Source organism: Protopterus annectens, chromosome 7.part0 (genome assembly GCF_019279795.1).
Source record: "Protopterus annectens isolate FY-2018-M chromosome 7.part0, PAN1.0, whole genome shotgun sequence".
NCBI lineage: Eukaryota > Metazoa > Chordata > Ceratodontiformes > Protopteridae > Protopterus > Protopterus annectens.
The window spans coordinates 1494769921-1494794291 of record NC_056739.1 but is presented as its reverse complement, the minus strand read 5'-3'; the positions used below and the strand labels follow the sequence as shown (position 1 = coordinate 1494794291).

The 24371-nt window shown below is 40.7% G+C and overlaps 1 protein-coding gene across 1 annotated transcript in view; it reads right to left on the bottom strand.

The window, feature by feature from the left end:
• The window catches only part of CPNE9 (copine family member 9), a 2305657-nt gene that overhangs the window by 518847 nt on the left and 1762439 nt on the right, over positions 1-24371 (bottom strand). Inside the window, exons 11-12 of the mRNA XM_044076409.1 lie at positions 11019-11146; positions 4447-4549 (exon numbers count right to left, since the gene is read on the bottom strand). Coding sequence (XP_043932344.1) covers positions 4447-4549; positions 11019-11146 — 231 coding nt within the window. The remainder of the gene's footprint in view (positions 1-4446; positions 4550-11018; positions 11147-24371) is intronic.

Here is a 24371-nt window from a genome sequence, read left to right as displayed (position 1 = left end):
GAGTCCCCATGACACTGTCAATTTTTTTTTAAAAAAGGGAATTTTTTTAAGCACAAATTCAGAAGCATACATGTCCCATTTGCAATCAAACTCTACTGGGGATGAAGTGGCCTGCAGCTAGCTACTTCTTGCCACTGCAAGCCATGGCATCAACTGGAATGCCTTTTCCAAACGCTGACAGGTGTGCATTACTGCTCTGAGGTATGGTCTATGGAGTAGTCTTCCAACCTGCAAATAGTCCAGAGCTTGGGTGGAACCCCAGAAGTAGTCCTTCCAAGCCCTAAGAACATCTTCTGAAGTGGATTGCATTTGTTTCAGGTTCAGTATGTCTCAAAGGGACTCTTCAGATACTGGGGACCCTTCACTCATCAATCCAGTCTTGTAGATTCCTGGAGCAACTCCTTGTACACCTTTTCCGGATCCCTTTGGCTGTTCTGGAAATGAAAGGAATCAAAATTCCTGGTGACCTATTTTGTATAGATGCCCAAGATAATTGAACCGTGGGGGCTCTGATGTTTAACAAGATGCAGGCTTAAGCACGCTGAGGCAGCAAACTTTCCTTTGCAGCCTTGGAGATAACAGGGGGAAAGAGGTAAAGACCCGGGAAAAGGCTGGGTTTCTGAATCATCCCTCTGTGATCTTTTGGGCCCAGGCCAATAAGGGAAAGCCGAGAAAACTGTCCAGTGGTGTCTTGAGGAACAAATAGTACTCCCAAAATGGAGTTAAAATGGCACCCTGTACGGTTTCCAGGCTTCAGCTCCAACAGCTGTTCTGATCCAAAAGATGAGGACACTTGTTGGATCTGGAGCGGGGGCCTTGAAAGTCTAAGAAAACCAGATGATGTCAGGGAGTTCCCCATGGGACGTGGTGGAAGGTCGGACAACCTGACCCAGAGGGGTAGGTGCTGATGAAGACAATCCCCCCTTGAGGGAGGATCTTCCTCACACCCTTTTGCCTATTGTGCAATTTTGGCAGAATGAAATAAAATGGGGATGCTTGGCTCTGCAAAAGGGTGAGGGAATTTGTTCCCCTTGTTTGATGCCAAAAATTGTATGAGTTAAATATCTCCAAACTGTCCTGATCGAAGAATTCTGTCTGATCACTTGGATTACGGGAAACTGTAATATTCATTTTAGAAGTTGTGGGTCCGAAGGCACTGTCGTATCCAAATTTCCATTTTCTGAGGGCTTCCAAGGCAAGTTTAGCAATCTTTTACAATAAACTACCTGCGGTCAAGAGGAAGGCTTCCTTTGGTGACTTATGGCTTCTCCAAAAATGAAGGAAGGCTTAATGTGAATTTACTTTTAATCCAGTTAAGGCACTGTTAAATCTTTGAGATACCAAGCAATTTCCTCAATGCATGGCTGGTAGCACACATAAAGATTGGGCCAGAAGGCAACTTATCCCCTTTGGAAGTTTTCCCTTTAACCGCAGGTTTGACATCATGAAAAAGTATATTTCCACAAAATAATTGTCGGGTTAAAAAATAGGATAAAGTAAATAGTTACACCTTTTAAACGGGTCTAAAAGGGTACAGAACTGGAATTATTCGTTCAAGAATACCCTAGGCATCTTAGCACTGCTATAACATATTCCAGCTTTGGAAAGTTTCCCTTTAAAATCAGGTGTGTCCCATCATGAAAAAAATTTAATTTCCTTAAAAGCCTGAAGAAAATTATAAACTGGAACAAGAACCTTGTGAATACTCTGCAGTTTAAAAAAAGGGAAAGAAAAAGGATAAGAATACTCCAAGGTCAAAACCCAAACAACTTCAGGAACTTAGCCTTATAGGCAATGAAGGTAAGCTAACGGACCTAAAGTTACCAAAGAGACTTTGCCCAGCAGATGAAAAGTTTTTAAACCCGCCAACATCTTGAACTTGGGAATGTCCAGATAATTTGGGTATAGATAAATCAAAATTGTACCCAGTGTTCCCTTCTGGAAAAAAGGAAAAAGGCAAAGAATAAAATACAAGGCCTTCTACAGGGACTGGCGAAAGGTTCCATGGGGGTAACTGAGAAATAATATGACCTTATCTTGGGAGGAACTATGGCCAGTTTGGGGTTGTAGGAAGCAAAATGAATCTGAGGAATGATATGCATTGTGGGTCGTCTTGAGAATTTGGTCCTTTTCTTTGAAAGGACAGTCTTCCCCCAAAAAGGATCAGCCAAACTAACCCTATGGAGGAAAAGGCAGGACATGGCTCACGAAAGGACTGTCCCACCACACCAGAAGTTTGATAAGCTGAACTCAGTTTCTAGGCCTAAATAAGCTTGAATGCACATATCGTAGACCTACCCTAGACGGGCAGCATAAGCGGGTATATGTCCCCCCTTTTGGGGTTTTAGAAACTGGGTACTCCACCTGCAAAATGTTTAACAGTTTGTGAATATTTTCTTGTCCTCTGGTTTCTTAAAAAACTGCTTCAAAGGGCGATTAAAATATCAGACTGTAAAGGTGCATTTTGTTTATGTTAATATGCTCAGCTAAAATATAATCCTTCAACCAGGCATGCTATGAAATAATAATATAGCATACCTAGGATATATAGCATAAAACCACATTGCAAAGAATCCCTTACCCACTTGTTGTTACTAGGCTAATGACCACTAAGGCCTTTACAAGCTTAGCAATGCATACCAAATCATCTATTAGGACCGTATTACTTACTTGATTATTAAATTAAATAAATAGATATTTCCACTTTTTATATAGCTGTTGAACATTACATTCTTTTTGATAAATATACAAGGAACATCACTCCTGTTGATTTTCTGTTATTCTTCCTCTTCTTGACCATTCAGCTTAGCTATCCAGGCTCTAAAGGGTGTGATAGTCATCTGAAAGGAATAGTTACAAAAAGAATGGACAGCTAAGCACCTATCTCTGTTCTGCATAACATACAGACAGGATATAACATGGAGAGTTGCCTCTCTATTTTTCTTGTGCCATACAGATCCAAGACTCAACCCGGTGGACTTCTTTGAGAAGGTCACCAAAGCAATGGATGAGGGCAAAATCATTCACACTCCTACCTTGACCTGGCCAAGCCATTTGACACAATACCCCACTCGGGCATTGTTGACAAACTCAGGAGGTTAGATACAAACCCATATGTCACCTGGTGGATGGCCAACTGGCTCACAGACAGGACCCAGGAAGCTTGAATTGGGGAGTCCACCTCTACAACGGGGCTAGTCACAAATGGAGTCCCTAAGGGATCAGTCCTTGGACCACTCCTTTTTGGCATTTACTTCTCAGAAGTCAAGGCCAATGTCAGTGGTTTGTGGCTAACTAAATCTGCAGATGACTGCAAATTAGGAGCTGTCATTGAATCTCACACTGACACAAATGTTCTCCTGAAGGGGCTGACACAGACAAACAACTGGTATCAGAGCCATGGACTAAAACTAAATGCCAAGAAATGCACAATAGTATCCTTTGGGAAGCCATCCATCCCTGGTAAATATCATATTGACAACACACCCCTTAGAGTTGACCCAGTAGTCAGGGACTTAGGGACACACATAGATAGTAATCGAGCCTTTGATCATCATGTGTCTACAGTGGTGAAGAAATTATTCTATGTTGCACAACTTATAAACAAAGGTATGGCATCTAAATCCAAGGAAGTCATTGTTCCACCATATTCAGCATTCATGAGACCTGTCATTGAGTACAATACACCCTTTGGTATGTACCTAACCAGGCATATGCAACAACTGGAGCATCCACTGAGGTTCCTCACTAAAAGAATACAGGGCATAATATGTCCTATGCAGACTGCCTCAAGGCCCTATCCCTGTTTTCTACCTCCTACAGGCTTTTAAGGGGAGATCTATGCCTGGCATACAGGGCATTATCAGACCCCACTCTGATGGACCTCCTGCATATCCACAAAACAAACAGTAGCAGAATTACCCATTCTAAAGACTTAAACATTGCCTGTGATATAAATAGGACCTGCTGGAGAGATAGGTATGTATCCCAGACACTACCCCTTCTATGGAACAAACTCCCCATCCATGTGAAGCATACCCAATTCAAGTGCAGTTTGGACAACTGGATGGGAAACCGGAAATTAATCTCTGGTTTGACACCTGTGTCTCTAAGGCAAACAGGTAACCTGTAAATGGTTCATCTCCCAGGCCCATGTTTACACTTATCAAGGGTATCAGAACTTGTCAGAGATTTGGGATGCATGGCTAGGCTTAAAAAGGCCCTTGTGGACATTAGCCTCGTAAACACCTATGAACCTATGAACCTATAAGAAAGCTACATCAGATAGTTAATAATGCCTATCATCTTTTGTTTAAAATACACAATAAAAATGACAGGTATGACACACTGCAGTGGTGTAGGCAGAGGACATAGACAGCATCTGATTTCAGACTGTTTTGAACAATAAAACATAGACTCTTGTCCAGATATAGCAAAAATACTTACATTCACAACAGCTTCTTTGGTCTGGGCCATGTCTGAGATTACGCCATCTGTGATTATTAACAAAACGAAATATTGAGAGCCATCTGTCACTTCAGCAGCTAACCTGTACAAATAAAAAGCCATGTGTCACTTCAGCAGCTATCCTGTATAAATAAAAAGAGATGTGAATGTCTGATGTGCACCTGCAAGCTAGTGCAAGGAGTGAGTGCTGAATGGGGAACTTCATTTCCTTACTTGACTTCTGATGTTAGACTACAGTCAGGATACGTGACAATGTTTAAATTACATTCTGTATGCTGATGATTTATGCAGCGTTAACTCTTGTGCTGGGTTCAGAAACTTTGTCAAAACAGAAATATATGCAAGCACAATAAAGTGATACAAAAAACAGGATAGTGTGGAACAATGTTGGCTAAAAATGTAGCAATGATATGTCTTGGTTAGGTTTATGTAATTGTCACAAGCAGGCATAGTGGTACATGGAAACAGACAACAATGGCAGACTTAAAAGTTCATGAGATATGTTATAAAGGTATGTAACATTAGAAAAGTTATGCTGAAGGAACAGATAGCAGTTAGGGATCCATCCATCCACAGCGCCTTTTTCCCATTTTTACACATGGGGTCAGACTGTCACTTTCAACAGTGACAATTACCTAGAACCAAGTTTACACCACCAGGTAGCTAGCCCTGCAGCAGTAGTTCTTCCATACCACACTTGCCCACACTCACACCTATGGCCAATTTAGAGTGTCCAATTCATCTACTGCATTTCTTTAGAATATCAGAGAAAACTGAAGCATTTGGAGGAAACCCACACAAACACAAGGAGGACATGGAGACTCCACGTAGAAGGCACCCCAGCCGAGAATCAAAGCAGGGACCCTCTTGCTATGAGGCAACAATGCTATCTACTGTGCCAAAGAATACCATAGATTAGGAAAAGGGGTATGACACAATTACCTAAGATGCAATCAGTTTATCAATGGTGTGTGGTGTTGTAACGCTGGTTAAAAAAATTAATCAGGTTAATTTTGAAAATGTCTTGACCATATTGTCAGTTACTTTATACAAGTTTCATGCTTAAAAATAATGTGTAATATACAGATTTAAACATTGGAACAGGATTTTCTTTAAATAAGTTATGGATAATTTTGGAGGTGTTACTGTTCCATTGCAATAATTGCCACTGTCATAGTTTAATACAGGAGTAGAATATACAAGAAAATATAATGAAAAATTCAAAACTTTTTCATAAAACTTTTTTTATTTTATTAACATTTTAAAATACACATTCCATCTCTAGCAACACTATAATTACATTGTTTAAGGTAACAACCTCAGCAAAATACAGATATTACACAGAAACACAGAGTTCCAACTCCTACACTTTATTAAAAAAAACCTCCTCATCAGCCCATCTCAAATTTCTATGTCAAACATGAAACTTTAGTCAGATAATTCACTATTGCTACTTTCATGTCCTTACCCAAATATCAGCCTTCATGGATTGCAGAACCTAGGGCAACACTACCAACTCCCAATGAACCTTCATCCAAATGTACAAATAAATGCACTATGCCATCTGGGATACACGTTGATGTTTAGCAGTCAGTGCTGGTACTTTTAATTCAGATTTGCATAATATTTTAGTTTCCTGCAGCCATTCAGGCTCATGTAAAAGATCTTTAAACCTTCATCTCCTACCAATCAGTTTTAATACCACAAACAATATATTCCCTAATGTAATCAGATTTTTGAGAACAATTTTCCTCAAAATGCTTTACTCCCATCAGCAAAAAAAAAAAAAACAGGTAGTCTAAAGTTTTTAAGAGTGAAGATACACTTCATATTACCCCAGTACTGTAACTAAAATATTTTTGGATTGTGACAGTTCCAAACCACAAATAAGCCACATTGTTTCTTCCACACACCCTTTAGCATCCACTGTGTGAATTACCTATGAAACTTATTGAGACTTTTGAACTGTAATAAAACTCACCTTTGCTCTCCACTTAAAATCCTTCATGAAAAGTCACCTAGCCAGTATATTACATTCATGTCTGACCAATACTAATTGAGCATTCTCGACTGGAACCCACAGGCCAATGATGTTGCAGTGAGAGAACTTATAAACAGTCAAAAAAAATTAAAAAGGCTCCACAGTGATGCATTAATAATGCTGCAGGAATCAGTACTACCACCTGCTCAACCTTCCTTAACATTTATCTAAATAGGAATGTTATAAGGCTCAGTATGCACACAAGCTGCAATACAGGCAAAGGACATAATTCAATGGGCAAACAAAAGATGAACTTTAGTTCCATCATTTCCCACCAAGTTGACTGCTTCTGATAGATACAGGCACTGCCACAGTAATTATCTCAAGGTAAGGCCAGGAATATCACATTCTTTCTCAAGAAATATAACTCCATCAGTTTATTCCAAGTCCATTAAAGCTTTAAGGTATCTACCTGCAAACAGTGACCTAGTCTGCTTGGAGCAGGCCTCTGCAACTGTTTAAACAACTGACCCTTTGACAAGTCACACTATTTCATCACTCATCACATTAGTGACATCCCAAAACCTGGAGAGGGCCAATTAAAAGAATAGTTCAAACACCCTGAATTCAAAAGTGTGATTCTCTGAATCTGTCTAACCACAATTATTTTGACTGAAACAGAAAATATTTGTACAACGTGACTATCCTACAAGATTATTCTGTAGTCCCTGCACCTGTAGTGTATCAGCTTCCAGGGCTCACTGAACAAGAAAAAGTGGAGGGTGGGAGAAGTAAGCACCTCACCTATCTGTTCTGAAATGAGCTGCCACAGTAGTCTATGCATCTAACACATCACTTCAGACTACTTACAAACTTTTTGCAAATATGCTGTTAATGGATGCAAGGGCCCAGCATAACACAATCCAGTCCTTGTCTAGTGCCCATCTTAAAAGCAGCAGAGGACCACTCCATTACGCTTCTTTATATTATGTTCCATCTTCAACCTAACCCTCCTGGAAATGTCAGCCACCTTTCTTCCTAAAACAAACCACACCTGATCTTGGCCCACAGGGCCAGAAATCATGGCATTTAGCCAACTGGCCAGTATGGAAACAAACAATTTATATTCTATATGGAATAAAGAAAATAAAAGCAACCTCTAAAGTTTTTGAATCCCAGGAAGAAAGTGGTATCACTTCCTGAGTTACTTCATTAAGTTATTTCAGAAGGATAGAACTCAAGGCCTTATAAAACACCAACAGAGTGAGTCATTCTCATTGCAAAGGGCCTTGTCAGTCCTTACAGCTTGAATTATGAGAAGCTCCTTTTTCTGTCCTGTGACCTAGTCTGTCATTCCACATCCCATGGCCCTTTGAACCCAAACAATTTTGGGAAATGCAATACAAATAGCAACAAAATATAATAGGAACCTCATTAGCTAGTCTGGATTAAGCGTCCTTTAGTTATGTAAACGATGTCTGATATCATCTGTTCCTGGGCTTCTTGCTATTAAATAGCCTGCCAGAGAAAGAAAAGGACTGCAAAAACTCATGACTGTCCCTAGCTCTTTGAAACAACAAGTTTTTAATAATAATTACTTTTATTCTATGCTCCTTTTTTGAACAACATTATTTTCAAGCACTAAAGTTGTTTGCCATTTATTTATTTCCCTTTTACTATAAGTTATTCCACAGGTGGCCCAAAAGCCACCTGCATCTTAACTTGTCTGATGACAGGCCTAGTATCATCTTAAGCTGCCCTTTTTTTCCATGACCTTGACTATTCAACCCATAAGACGGTTCATCATATGCAGATCAATAACTATCTAAAGAAGGAACCTTCAACCCCTTACACCCACAAAAGGGCTAACCTAAAAGCCATCTATGCCAAAAAGAAATCCAATCTTATGACACAGATTCCCCCAAACAAGAACTTCTCATTCATTATATCCAGAAGGAGCAAGGGTGAAGAACAAGCAAATATAATACAATATGGACCGCTAAGGAAAATCTAGCCTATATCTGTGACATAAAATTGGGGGTATGGAGATCAGAAAAAAACATGTTTACAGAACATTTTTATGTTCCTCTCATGCCTTCCTAGACAACTTTTATCACAAAGACTATTTATGTATTCAACCTCTGATAGTCAGAAAGCACAAAGATGAAAGAAAATGCAAACACATAACATTTTGGACATATTTATATATACTAACTTATGGAACTGCAAAAACAAACAAAAAATTTCAGTCCATCCCAGTCACCTAAGTAATTTTCGTCACTGTGTGAATCTGCACGTCACTTGACAAGATAATGCTACAGGTGACTCCTGAAAAGAAGCACTTGTACGTGGCGGATTTATCCAAATGACAGAATAATAAAGCAACAATAGAAACAAAGGGAAATAGGAAATCTTGGTATATGAAACACTCCTTAGCAGTACGATAACCATTAAAACTAAAGAAATATTCATCAAATGTAATGGATAAAAGCAGTAACAACAATTCCACATGATAAGAAATCAACAAATCTTATTAGGTAGGCCCAAGCCAAGCCTTACAATCCTGCTCCTACCAGATGACACAAAATCAGTTATTTAAGTCCTTGACCACCTAGCAACCAAGGCCATAAAACCACATCAATTTATAGAAATTGAAGTTAAGACCACTACTACTTGTGGTTCAACACTGTTTGACTAGAAGTGCTTCTAATATTTCTTTACATTCCTTTGCCTCACACTCATATAGGTTTTCTTTGGCTTTGTTGAACTACTAGTGACTTGATGACATACTTTATTCAAGGATCTCAAAGACAGTGCTCTGTTTTAGTTACCTTACACTCCATGGGTGAGCTTTGGAAACCCAGCATTCCTCTTACAGACTCTTCGATTATTTATTGAAAGGAACCATAAACAAGAGTAAAATCCTTTAAGAAAATGTAATTCTTTCTAGGAACAAGGCTGGGAACCTGTTGCCTTACCATCTTAAAATTTCCTTAAGTAGAGTACATACTGCTTCTTCAGGGCTACCATTACTTGGTAAAGGAAATTTTTGAAGTAATGACCTTGTCAAATTCAATCACTTTCTTGTTTATAACTTATGTTAAAGCTGTTCTTACTTGCCACTTAAATCAAATGGAATAATAATGACAAAGCTGGGATGGAAATGCAAGTCAGACATCTCAACTGTACCTGCGTTAGAGATGCATACTATTTTCAGGCTTGATTTACCCCAATACACATGAATTTTAAGTTATTTAGTACACAGGAAAGCAGACTATATGACCAACATACTGATGTCACCAATAGTTTAAAGATTAAAGATGGTCCAAGTGCTACATTTCCCTTTTTTTGAAAACAAATGACATTGTGAGGTAGATTTTTCAATATTATTTGTTAACGTCTACAGATTATGAACTGTGTCTTTCATAAAATATTTACATTTTTACATAATTTTTGTCATTCTTAGTATTTTAATCTTGTGTTTCTGTTTAGTATTCCATAATCTTACTGGAAGTGGGAAGAGTTATGTGTTATTTGGAATTCAAGCTTTATGCTAATCAGGTGCTCATATTTTTGGCTGGATGTACCTGCATTTCAGGAACCTTTGTATCTACATTCTATGTCTGCAGTTTGAAAGGTATGCTGCAAGCACTTCAGGGATGTGCCTAATTCTCTCTCTGGTTTCTCTTTCCTACAGGGTGCATGACAACAACCTCCATAACCTTTGAAAACAAGTAACGGGCAATGGACCACCATGTCATCTACACCCAATTTTATCTGGGATTCCGAATGTGCACATATTTGACCTTATGGACCTATTCAATAGGTCATAATGTTTTAAATGGTCTGATTCTTCTACAACAAATGAACTCCCAGGCACTTACTTTGGAAATGCCTCATGTCATTATTCTTTCCATTTCAGACATCTAAGCCATCTTGGCCACAAATAACTGGATATCTCCTATTTATTTCCTCTCTGAAAGCACTTATTTTATTAAAAATCAACATGTTGTTAGAATAGTGGGATGGATAAAATATTATACAGAACAATGGCAAAAGCTATCATCAGACAGAGGCTTTTCACCAAACTTCATAATCATGGCAGAAAACAATAAAAAATGAGAGAAACTAAAGGTCAGATTCAGAAATTCTGGGCACAGCTTAAATACAATTTACAATATGGGTCATAAATTCTGCTATTAGACTATCATGGTTCGCTGAATGTCACTGAGTAGAAAATAATGTTTAATTCTTTAAAGCAGGATTACAAGAGTGCAAAAAAGCTACCCTCTTAACTTTTTTTCTGCAAAGCACAAATCCAATTAATCCTGAGCATTGAGATAAAGGCCTTTTTTGGTTACAGTATCTTGCATCTAAAAATGGAGTAGGGATTAGCCAGAATGAAAAGTGGTAGGACAAGCTGTGATACACCAAAGCAAATGAGAAAAGAAATACAACAAATGAGCTTTATTTGACCTATAAATGATTTGGAGAGTGTGAAATTGATCTGGCCATGGATATTTCAGTGTTACATAAACTGAATGGCTATTCAACACTGCTGTCTGCTCACCTTGCTGTCTTTGTGATGACCGGAGAAAAGTTGGTTGGTCCATAGAGCTGGACAGTCCTTAAAGTGTGGTAGTATGATTCTAGGACTCCTTCAATACCCACACAGTTAGGATTTGAAAAGTCAGAATTCTGTAAAATAATAGAAAGAAGGAGAGAAAGATCAGGTTAAAGTACAAAGAACTAACAAGCAAACTATTCATGAAACATCTGCAAGAGTTAGCAGTCTCCGGGAACTAAGTCCACAGAGATTAACAGAATGCAAATCAAAACAGCAGATATTTTCATTGATAAGCATTGCTAAAAATAAATAGTCAGCTGTTTGATGAATTAAGAACCATGTCCTCTTACACACCCTTTTAGAAATTTGTGTACACTTAAAAATTGTTCATAATTATATCAATCCTTGTAAGTGAACACAAAACTGGCTATGTTTCTGGTTTCATTTCAGTAAAGTATTAGTTACCGAAAAAGCAGTTGGACAAATCATGAGAATATTAATTAGTGCATTTAATAATATCTCATGAGAATACATATGCCACTTTTTTATAGAGGCTTGAGAGTATTGGCCTTACTAGCTCCCCAGGATTAACTAATCCTCCATGTAAGACTAGATTAGTCTTACACGGAAGAGTCAGTCTAAAAGTAAGATGGCAGTGCGCCATGCATATTAATGAGGGTGCGCTGCCTCAACTCTAAGGCTAACATGGAGCATGCACGAGTGAAGGGGGCATGTCGGACTGCTGAGCAGTCCAAAAATCCATGCCCCTGCAAGTCTGACACTCGGAAAATGTCTACTTACATGAGTGAGTTGGCTCAAATGTGTACATACCCAACACTACACTCCCCCACATTCTAAACCCCTGTACAATTATAAAATGTAAAAATTTTTTTTTAATTATCTCCGATATAGCTGCCTGTATTTGCACGTGTTTGCACGGGTTTGCCCATTGCTTAGCTACAGTTAGCAGTTTAGACACCGAAGAGGATAATAAGAAACTTATATGCAAATTAAGTGAAATAGCGATAGCATAGTAGAAGAGCCTTCGCACAAAGAGGAGGCATTCCTGGTTTGAGTCTCACCACTCCCCCCTCTATTTTCTGTTGGAAATCTGTATATAAAAATAATTCCTGACATTTATCATTTACATTTTTGTAAAAAGCATTGAAATGGCCTATGTAGTAGTGAACAAATTTTATATATATATATATATATATATATATATATATATATATAAAAAGGTGAAATGGTTATGCATACTGATGGATGCATGAGTAACGTAGCTTAAGCAATGTGAAGCACTGCTAAGCAAAGTTTACCAGTATTAAACATATTTAAATGTAATTGCTCGTAGCTGAGCACTGCGTTAACTAGCGCAATGGCTTTGCGCTGAGCTGCGCATCGTGCAAACTAGCACAAACAGAATATGTTTGTGCGTAGCTGTGCACCACACTAACTAGCACAACATCGGGTAACATCGAGCAATGTAGAGCACCGTAGAGCAATGTGGAGCAACGTAGAGCAACGTCGGGCAAAGTTGAGCAAAGTCGGCTAAACACAGCCACGCCTCCTAGCCGGTCTGGCCAGTAATAAAATAAAAAGCAATGACAGGGCTTGAACCCGGGATACTGTGCACCATAATCACAGTACTGAACCACTAAGCCATGACAGCATTTCACAACCATGGGCTTTCAACACACACATACATATCAATGGAAGTTTACCCATTGCTAAGCAGGTGTGCGTTTAGCAGAGTTTTTCAAAACTGGCCAATCACAAATAAGTGCAGTAAATGAGGCATATTTAAGCTCCATAGGCGGGAATACTTGCCATAACTGGTTGTAGCTCCCATCTGCAGGCAGCATGGCTGGTGCTGGAGAGGGCTCTTGATTTCGAGCGCAATGTTGAGGCATTGAGGAGTCAAAAGTAATGGTTTGGCTCCTTGTCCATAAACGTGAGGATAGACTTCTGCGGGGCCAGTACCAGGACACCCAATACAAAGCGGAAGCCTGGAACCATCTAGCTCATGAACTCACCAGTGCCACAGGCGTCCCTCGGACTGGTGAGCAGGTGAGACACCACCACGCAGACCTGAAGAGATGCAAGGAGGATCAACTGGACCAGTGGATCCAGGAGGCCCGTGGGATGGAAAATGCCCTACTACTGAGTAAATAGCCATGGAATTAAGTATGTAAGAATTGCTATTCTAGTCTATACTATGGATAGGTATGTCTCAATATCACTTCATTTACTTCACAGCTGCAGGTGTCCGCGCTGCGAACCAGCAAGCCTATGCAGATAGGCTGCTAAGGCTGCGCCACCAGGCAGGTTAGTAATCATTCTGCACGTACTGTTATATAAAATATAAGAGAGAGCCTGAAAAAAGTGTTTTAACCCAATAAATAAAGGTATAATAATTCTTTAATAATTATTCTGCATGTATTGTTATATAAAATAAATGAGAGAGCCTCTAGAAAAGTGTTTTAAGTCTTTAATAAAGGTATAATTCCTGGAGTGTGTCTGTGTCATTTTCTTTGATATGATGTTGTACTCTTGCATTATAGAAATAGTACTGTTGTATTAAGCACTGTTAACCCACACTTGGGTAGGCCCATATAAAGTGGATGAAGGGAGTGCCAGTAGCCTTTAACCATATTTACAGTCCTCAACTGTTGGTTCATGCCCAGCATGTACGGGTTAATCTGGCACATGAGTAGCTTGATATTGTGTTCCCCAGAAATGTCAGTGTGCTGCCAGAAATGTAGGGAGCTGTTAACATATAACTGATAATTTCACCTGAACATAGCTAGATAATTATAGGAAAGTAGAGCTGTCAGTGTACCATCTCAGCAGTAGTGTGTCTGAGCAACTCACAAAATATGTAGCAGTAACATCTGCATCCCGGACAATTTGTATGTCAGATACAGCTCATGTATATAAAGAGCCAGCAAAACCCATTTCACAATTTAAGGACAATTGGGTAGTGTAATAATACATGTAGGGGACATATAACTGCAGTTAATAGGAATGTAGTATAAACTAGAAGGATATATAAGTTGTTAATGGAGCTATCCTTTTCCACCCTACTGCATGTGCATAAAAAATGCAAATCCACACCTCAATGGGTATGTCTAATCTCAAAACATTTGTTGGGACATATGTCCTATTGGTTTATAAATATCTGCATTTATTTTGATGCATGTGCCCTGTTCAAATACCACAATATTGGTGGCCTGTTGCCATCAATTAAACCTGCATGCTGTTGTAATGTCCACTGTTGTCCTATATATGCATGTGTTATACTTGCTGTTCAACTGTTGGAACTCTGGTGTGTTGGGTTAATGGGAATACTTCTGCATGCTGTTATAACTAATTGGGAATGCTGTTGACTGTTACTAACCCATATTTTCATGAAATCCTCCAAAACATGTCCCACCTCAGCTGGCGATGGCACCTGGCACCAGCAGGTCTGGTGCCCAGCCTGGTACCACCTCCTCCATTGGCCCTGTGCCACCTTCAGGTGGAAGCATTGCAAGTGTGGGCGGAGGAGGGCCACCTATCACCCTCCGAACGGTCCGGGCTGTGGTGCGTAGAGAGATCGAGCATTCTGTCGCTGATCCTCTACGCCAGCTTGAGGCACGAGTGGCACGACTCACAGGTGAGCCTGCCCCTTCCTACACAGCACCCAGCACAGCCACCCTCTGGGCTGTGAAGGTGCAGTGGTGACTGCCCATGGGTGGGGATCTCAGTTCCACTGTTGCCATCTGTGGGCTCATGGGCTTGCATTTTCCAAACATCCTTCCCCGTCAATGGTGTTCACCCACGACATGTGTCATATTCCGCCCCTGTATGTGTCTTGTTTGTCTTGTCTGTTTACCTCCCCAACCTACCTTCCCAAATATACCTATTTCCCCTACCCCACATTTCACTCTCACCTGAAAAAAAAAAAGGGCAATCTGCTCCCAAAAAAAAATATGCCCCATACATAGCTGCCCATTTTGCACACATGTCTGCTGGACACATAAAATGTAATTTAATTGGCAGTACAACATACTTTGTTGTCCTCACCCCTCTCTCAGGGGTGGAAGGTTTCATAGTTCCCTCCAAATTTATTACATATGCACAGATGTTGCTGTTAAAGAAATGGGCAGCTATGGACCTTCCCTACACCTGTCCTGCACATCCCGAGCTGTTTTTCCTACTGTCCTTCCCTCTTTGTGCCCCTTTTTCACCACTTTCCTATCTCTCCATTTTCTTTTCTTTCAAAGAAATGAGTGCAGGGGCTAGCGGGAGTAAATACTTTTAAGCAGTAGTTAGCGGGTTTGCGCGAGTGTGCACTTGTTTGCGCTTAGCTAAGCATTGCTAAGCATTGCTAAGCATCACGCAACCCTGCGCAAACCCACTCACAACTGCTTAAAAGTGCCTTAGTCACTCTGTATGTGAGGGCCCTTGTTCTGCTCAGCAGCAAAATAAAACACCTCTGTCAGTCTCGAACACGGGACCTTGTACACACTACACCGCATGAAGTACCACTAAGCCATGGCAGATATTAAACAAGTTGGTGCTGAAATAAATATATCATGCATCAGAGTGAGTGAATGTAAAGGAAAAATAGGAATGCCATTAACACACAACTTGTTCTGTGGATCTTTATCAGCAGTTGTTGTGGAATTGCATTACATGACTGTGATAAGAAAAGCAGCCATTCTAGCAGGAAATAATGTTACAGCAGCACTTTACAACCCCTACACAGTATCATAGCAGGACAAACACTGACATATCTGATTAGGGCAGAGGCCATATCTCCCAACTGTGCCTAATTTTCAGGGATGTTCCTGATTTTGAAACAAATTTTAGCTGTGTCCCTCTGAATCCCTCTGAAAAGTACTGATGTTGGCCAGAAAGGTGGTGAATTACACTTAATGAATAATGACAATAAGTAAGAGTTGAACACTGCTTGTACTTCAGAAAAGGTGTATTAATCCATATGCTCTGGTTCTCTCAAAGTCTCAACTTAATGGCACTAATATTTTAAAGGTGTACCTCACTTTTACCTACTTTTCCCTGAGTCTGTTCAAATATGTACCTGAGTGTTTGAGAGGCCTGGCAGAGGCAGACACACACAGGCATATCAGCTTTTCTGCTGTTACACACTGTGTAAATAGCTTTGGAAGGAGTTCCAGAAGCATACTCTTATGTAGGAGTACAACACTGAAATACAAAAGGATGTAGCCATGTAGTGGTAGCAACCAACTGTAACAATGCCATTGTTCCAGTGCTGAAAAGATCGGTGTGGTGCACAAAGAATAACAGGCTAACATCTGGCTACCATGTGGATAGGTCCACAGTTGGGAGCTACGCAGACAGACCACTTGCCTTGATAAACTAACAGGTACACAGCAACCCTTTATGTCCAGCAAGATAAAATTCACACAATAATACATAATGCTTTCTGTACTTCTGCACCCCTACCCAAATGTAGAATATACCTGTGTGTTCAGGGTCTACCAAGGATGTAGGTAGGCATACTCAGTACTGAAATTTGTCCAATTTTCTTGAGCAGCCTAAGCTAATGTCAACACTAAAAAAGCACAAACTGTTCAGAAGTGAGTAAATTAATATTCACAGTATAGCAGTTCACAAACAATTCACTTGCCAAAGGAATACATCTCAACAACTAGTTTTGTATGGCAGTTAATTGTACAATTAGAAAAGAAAGTACATACTCCCATGTATCTTGGGTTAGCATTTTGAGGAGTGAGTACAATTCTACACTGACAATTGTGTACTGGAAGCAGCAACATTCAGGTCTGAGTACAAAATTTAAATCACTGGCTACACTGCTGGCTTCAGATATAAGAACTATACCAATCTTCTGCCTTAAACAACAATGTCCACAGCAAACAGGCATGATCCCCATCTTGGAAAGCTGAAAGGGCCACGCCTACCTGAGTTAGCAATTTATAGCATTGGGTTGCTATGACAGTGATTACTGCAATTACCACACAGCAGGCTGCATGTAAGTAGCAAATGGTGGCCACCAATTGGTGCAGAGGCCATCACATGCACATGTGCAAATACCTATAAAAGCAGGCTGTAATTGCTGCCAACAAACTCAATCATTCTATTGCAGAGACTAACAGAGAGAGAGAGAGACAGTGAAAAGCAAAAAGAAAAGAAATAATATCAACTCATACAAAGGAAAGGTATGTAACAGATATGTATTTACTGGCATGTAGTAGATGTTTTTGAAGAGTACTCTACATAATGTGAACCATTCATATGTGGCAGCAGTACGTATCTATGTACAGATGTCCTGCTTAACTACTGCCATGGATAATTCAGTGTGTACCTGTGGGCAGTGGGACATAACTGTGAAATGTGTAGCTCAGCATTAAATGTCAAACATCTTATCCATGTTATCTGTGTTCTGTACAGTAGTATGGCCAATGGCTGTTTGGGGGATTAGCACAAACATTTATATAAACATGGGTGTGACAGAGTAACACATGCATGATAGTCATATTAAAGTGTAGCTTAGCAGTGGCAACTGCTGTACCAGGCTAGTATGCTAATCTAGCATTTGGAGCTATATATACCCCCTCTAATGTTACTGTGTGTTCACATGTGACACCTGTTCATGTTGCAGCAAGGCCCAACAGTTCAGCTGTGAGGTCCAGGGACTTACAACAGTGTGGACCTTGTGTGTGTATGGCACACACATATGGAGAGATATATATGTGTCATATATATTAACATCTGTATATGTGCATAGAGCAAGGGACATATTGCAACTGTTTGTTAAGGGTGGACATATATATGTTGGTGAAGGTTGTTATGTACATATTTGTATGTAGGTTTTAGTGTGTGACACACAAGACAGCATACAGTGCTGGTATATGACATGTGGTGGTTAAACACCGTGGGTGTTTTGTTCTGTTTGCAATGTTGCAGCCAGTGAGGCCTGCTAAAGCTACCTAGGCTGTGAACACTTTCAATGCATTTCTCATAAAACTGTGCGATATTATTACATTACTGTATACCTCACATCCTTTGTATAATTGATATTCCCACCATGAAAGGTGGACTGTATATGTGCCTATATGTATATGTACACCAATGGATGTGTATATGTATTTATGTATATATATATATATATATATATATATATATATATATATATATATATATATATATATATATATATATATATATATATATATATATATATATATATATACACAGAGAGAGAGAGAGAGTCATATATACTCATACACACCCACATCTACTTGTTGCAATATATTCTATGTAAAGTTGACTGAGTGTGATGGTCAATGTGTTGGTGAATATGTCAAAGATGTGTATTTGTGGGATAGCTTAGTGGGAAACTGTTTCTGTCATGGTATTATGGGTCCTTGCTTTGATCCCAGCAAATGCTGTGTATGCTGTTGCTAGGCAGATAAAGCACTATGGCATACAGTCTGATGTAGTCCCTTGGTGTTAACTGGGGTGTGTCATTGGAGGCTAAAGCACTACACATATGCTTATTGACTGGCACTGATGTTGAATCCAAATCCTTTATGTACTGTAGTACTACTTGAAGCTCTGGGCCTAAACAGCAAAGTATGGTGTATGTCCACATTGCTTGGAACCACTGTTTTGTGTGGTCCCTGTAGTCATCACAGATTACATTCCTCAAGCTTAAGGTTTTGTAAGTACTGACACACAGTGCTGTATGGTACACACGTAAAGCGTATCTGGGTTGCCACACCTTTGTGTCTTGTAATTATGTCTGATGTGTGTGTGGGTATGCCTGTAACATGTCCTCTGTCATATGTGTGTTACAACATATAACTGCATATCTAGCAACATTTATAGTTTACTACAGCAGTATACCACCTATATTCACAATTGTGCACATATTTTGGCCACGGGTTTGCCATCAACAGGTTGTGTGGTATAATGGTAATACTATAACTGGACCTTACAAAATTGCGATGGATAACATATTTCTTTATGCATTGGCTTGATCTATATTTGCTGTGGCTAGGTGGTGCATTGTGTTGCATACAGTGTGCCAGGTACTCTTGTATAGTTTTATATAGTGATTTTATTTTGTTGCTGTGCAGAACATGGTTTATTATATAAAGCATGCCAGGCACTTTCAAGCAGTTGTGGGGTGAGCACTGATAAGTGGTAGTGAAAGTGTTTAATCTCAGTCAGCTAATAGGTTGCTATATATGGCAGTTCAGTGATATCTGTACTGTATAATGTTAAATGTGCCATATGACTTGCTCATACATGTTTTTTCTTTATGTCTTCCAGGGATCATGGCACACAGTAGAAATCCTAGCTACAGTAGTGCTGAAGATGAGATTCTTACCAGCTGTATGATTCAGCACTACAGCCTACTATTCTCCAGAATCAGCCAAGACCAGCAGGAGCGTACTGCAATGTGGCAAGATGTTGACCAGAGGCTAAACGAGGTAGGCCTGCATAACAGGACATATGAGCAGGTACACCACCACTGCAGTGATCTACTTAGATATGTCCGTCAGCGTGCTTCTGATGTACGGAGACAACAGCTTGCAACAGGTGGTGGGGTTAACATCCATCACCCCCTCACCACAGTGGAGGAGCTGCTCCTGAGCCTAGTGGCACCTGCCCAACAACAACAGCAGCAGACGTTTACCATGATGGAGGTTGGAGCCACCCAGCAAGAACACATGGAGCATGCAGGTAACATGGCATATCTGTAGACTACTGTTACCTCTATTGGTAGATCATGCATATGTGAGATGTGTACTGTGTAGTTAGAAGATGTGGAGCCTGTTGTTGTGCAATACTGATAATTTGGAACATAATCTGTAGGCCTGTGAATGTAAACTGTTGTTCTACTGTAAGATTGCAAACCCACAGTAGCAATGCCACAGTTGTCGCCACTGACAAACTGTCTCATATCTATGTAGGTACCTCTGGTGTGACAGCAAGGCAGCAGACAGATGCTGGTGAGTGTGTTCTACATTTATTATTGCAAATAAAAAGTGCATATCATAGTTAAGGTGTAGGCCATGTACACATGTAACACACCTACCCATAATGCATGCTGTGCATGTTTGCTGTGAGACCACGCACATCTCACTAATGTGATTAGCTGCCTCAAACACATGCAATACACAGACCATCTCAGACAAATGTGGCTACACTGTAGTGACCATTGGATAGGCAGAGTCGATACACAACATGCACATAACATACACAACTATGTCATACACAGAACATGTTAACATGCTACACATGAAGGATTCACAAACCCTCTGTAAAGTCACACTCCAGTATCCCAAATGTCATCCACACAGCACACATAATATACCTAAGTGGTAGAGGCCTATCATGGGGCAGTGAAACACTCTGCAATGCACAACACATTCATGTTAGGGAATGCTCCTTATTGGCCTCCTTACAAACCCATGTAACAACTGGTTGTGAAATGGTGAATCTAGCCATGGTGGTGCAGTTCCAGTACAGCATGATAGGTTCTGGTTTAGGGCACATTTGTAGCCTTGAGTGACCACATGATGCTTTATGATGATGGTGTATGGTACTACACCCCATCCAGTTATTGTAACCACAGTACTACACATAACTTTCATTGCTATACACCTCAATGTTGTGTGTGTGCAAACATATGCACCTCTAAACAATATGCATACCAATCACCATTTGCACCACTGACACATATATGTCTTGTGATACTACTGAGTGGCTAGGTCATATGACACACATTGGGTATGTGTGATGTTTAAATTTGCAGTTGTGTTTTAGTATGCCATGTCATGGATGACACTGGCATGTCCACAATATGATCTACACTCACCATAACTACTGTACACTGGGTATGTGGTCTACAATATGATCTACACTCACCATAACTACTGTACACTGGGTATGTGGACCAATGGTATTCCATCAGTTATACATGCACCACTGATCTTGTGTGTATACACATCATGCATGAGCTAAAACTGTGTCCACAATTATTTGCTAAAGACACAGAGGCTCTAATCAGAATTGGATATCTATGAGACACACAGATACACATCCAGCCATGGTATGTAGACCTGTGAGTGATGGTGCACAGTACATTACAAAGTTTTGAATGCTTGCACAGCAATGTTGTGTCCATGTATGCATTGCGTTCCAGGGGGAGGCCACTCACCGAACAAGAAAACACATGCATCAAAGCCATATATACTGTTAGTAACAAGGACTGTCTACACTTGCACTGCATGCTGTTGAGCAGCACATGTCCTGCATACCGACGTGTGATATGACTGTTTTGCTTGTGATACTCTACCGCACCATCAACTGCTATTGAGTATGTTCTGAGATTGCTGGTGGTGTGTGTGTGTGTGTGTGTGTGTGTGTGTGTGTGTGTGTGTGTCTGCTTTAGTGAGGAGTGTATTTGTGTGTGTGCATGTGCATGTGTGCATGTGGTCTGACATCATGTACAGGTCTTAAACTATGTTTCCTGTTTTCCTCTCACAGGTGCTGAGGTGGGGCTAGTTCAGTGCAGCAGGGAGCCTGATGTCACTGACACAGATAGTGATAATGAGGATAGGTGTGTTGAGGCACAGGCAGGTTTGTCAGGGTCTGTTTTTTTGGGCCACTAATTGACAGTACACAAGTCTCAACCCCATCCATGCACACAGTCATACTGCCTGTACATCCATCATCACCAATGTCCTTAGCAGAGGGACAGTGTACAGTCGGCACTGGCCAGGAAAGTGTGATATCTATGGCACATGCATCAGGACACAGCAGCCATAGCCAGATGTCTGGAATGGTACCACATAGGCAGATGCCCAGGGGTTATCATCAGAGCACTGCTGGTCATCATGCCCCTGGAAGACGTGCCACAACTCTTACAACCACACTCATGTTCCAGGCTGTCATGGATGTACAGGCCCATATGGAGCGGTACACCAGACAGGGACTAAGGGCACAGAGGGCTCATAACACCTCTGTAAATGACAGTATCCGTGACCTAGCAGGCGCCATATGTAATTACACTGAGGTCATTGATAGACGTTGGGGTGAGACATTAGATGTCCTCCACAATGTCATGTCCATGTGTCAGAACAGTGCGGGATGGTTGAGATGTCGATGTGGACGTATGCCAGCAACATCATCAGCTGGCAGTCGCCGTGGATGTCCAACAAGTCATAGCCGCTACCGTAGTGCCAGTACCAGCCCCTGCAATGTTGGGGGGCTGTCCATAGACCATCCTAGAAGACCACATGCACATGGCTCTGGCCAGTCCCAACAGGGACCTGGATCCAGTGGACATATGTCAACCACTGAGGATAGTACCCAGTCTGGATTAGTACCTGATACTGTCTGTAGCACCCCTGCCAGGCACAGGTCCCGTTTCCGTGGCCAGAGATGGTGATCTGTAAAGCCTGCCAGGTACAGTCTGTAGCTGTCCCACAAATCCCCATATATGGCAGCCACATGATGGAACTGTGTGCATGCAGACACACACACATAAACCAGACACCTAGGGCAAACACATATCTGCACACATTACATCCACATTGGCCCATAACAGTAGTATTGGCCCTCACACACACACTCACACACACATGTCCATTGTATGGCCCAATGTAGCCCTCTGGCAAACCAACAACACACCCTGTGCATATGATGAAACTTGTGCCACCTCCTGTCATCTGTAACATTGATGCAGGAACAGGCTAACTTGGTGCTGATGCACAGGGTGACTTTATTACAGTATAGCAATGTTTTAATGTGTAGCATGTTGTCAGCAGTAAAGTGTAATGATATCCTTGAAGGTGTAGCTGAGCTGGCATGATGCATTAAAGCTATAACTATCAATGCCGTATTGTTTGCACCAATGTTTATTCCAATTGTGTATTGTCTGCCCATGTGCCACTTGGCTGATGTGTGTAGTTTTGTCAGCATGTGTTATAGAGTGGACAGTAAGTGTGGGATGTATGCAGCACAGATTTTCAGGTGTACATTTGTGAACATGGTTGAGGTGCACTGTCTGCATGTACGTGCATATTGGAGACATGTGCAGGGTGACATGCCCTGTATTAGACAGTGTTAACACTTCATAGTTTCTATTGGTGGCCAGTATGCATTGTACTACACACATTTTGGAACGTGAGTACACATCTGTGTATGACATGGTTTGACACTGTGCTGTGGGTGATACTGTTGTTACTATCTGTCATTAGTTTGCATTCTGGTAGTATACATAACCTCAACAGCCTGCCCATAAACAATTGTTAGATGATGGCTTGACAACTGACACACAGATGTAGGACACACAGTAACATTTGCAGCCTTCAAGTACTATTCTATGCCAGTAATAAGTGGTATTCACCTGCACTCAGTCCTGGGACCACTCCTGTTTGGCATATATCTTTCTTAGGTACAAGCAAACACAGTAGGGATATGACTGGCCATGTTTGGCAATGCATACTGTGGGCTATAATGCATTCTCCAGATGACACACACATCCTACAAAAGGGTATCATACAGACAGATACCTGGTGTCAAACCCATGCTGTAAAGCTATAAGCCAAATAAAGCATAGTCATCCACTTTTACAAAACATAGTATCCCCAGAGTACCACATAGGTAGTAGCCCCCAAAATGTGGAACAGGTACCGATGTATACATAGAGCCATGTGTTAAGTCATCTCTCCTTTGATAATCACATTTCCAAAGGGTTTTGGTAATCCCTCTGTGGATCACATAAGCAATAAGGGGGTCTGCATGCATATCCACAAAGGTTGTTGCACACCTATAATAAATAAACATCTTTGACAGACTTTACTGCTTTTGAACAGGTTTCAAATATACCTCAGGCATAAACCCTCACTCACACTATTCAATAGAAACCGTAATGAGTGTATGTGAAACGAATGACGTAGGCCAGGGATCACTGCAGTGGCTAGGCTTGTCATAAGCATACAGATGTGACCTAAGGTCTGGAAAGCGGCAGCACACTCTGGCAAAGATAACAGATGTGTACATGGAGAAAGCAAGGTTCCCACTTATGAAATAATTGAGGTCACATGTATGTATATGTATTTGCCACACAGCAACCTGACGTGTAATGCACATACTGTTGTCATTGCGACATGTCATACAGTAGTAAAAGCAAAACCTATGATACATTGTCCAACAGTGGCACACATGTGGAGCACACACACAGTTACCAAGTGCAGGATTCCAACCCCTACCTAACTACTTTATGATATTACAGCAGTACACATTTACACGACGCGCTATACATATTACTGGGAGTTCTCCTTTCTACAG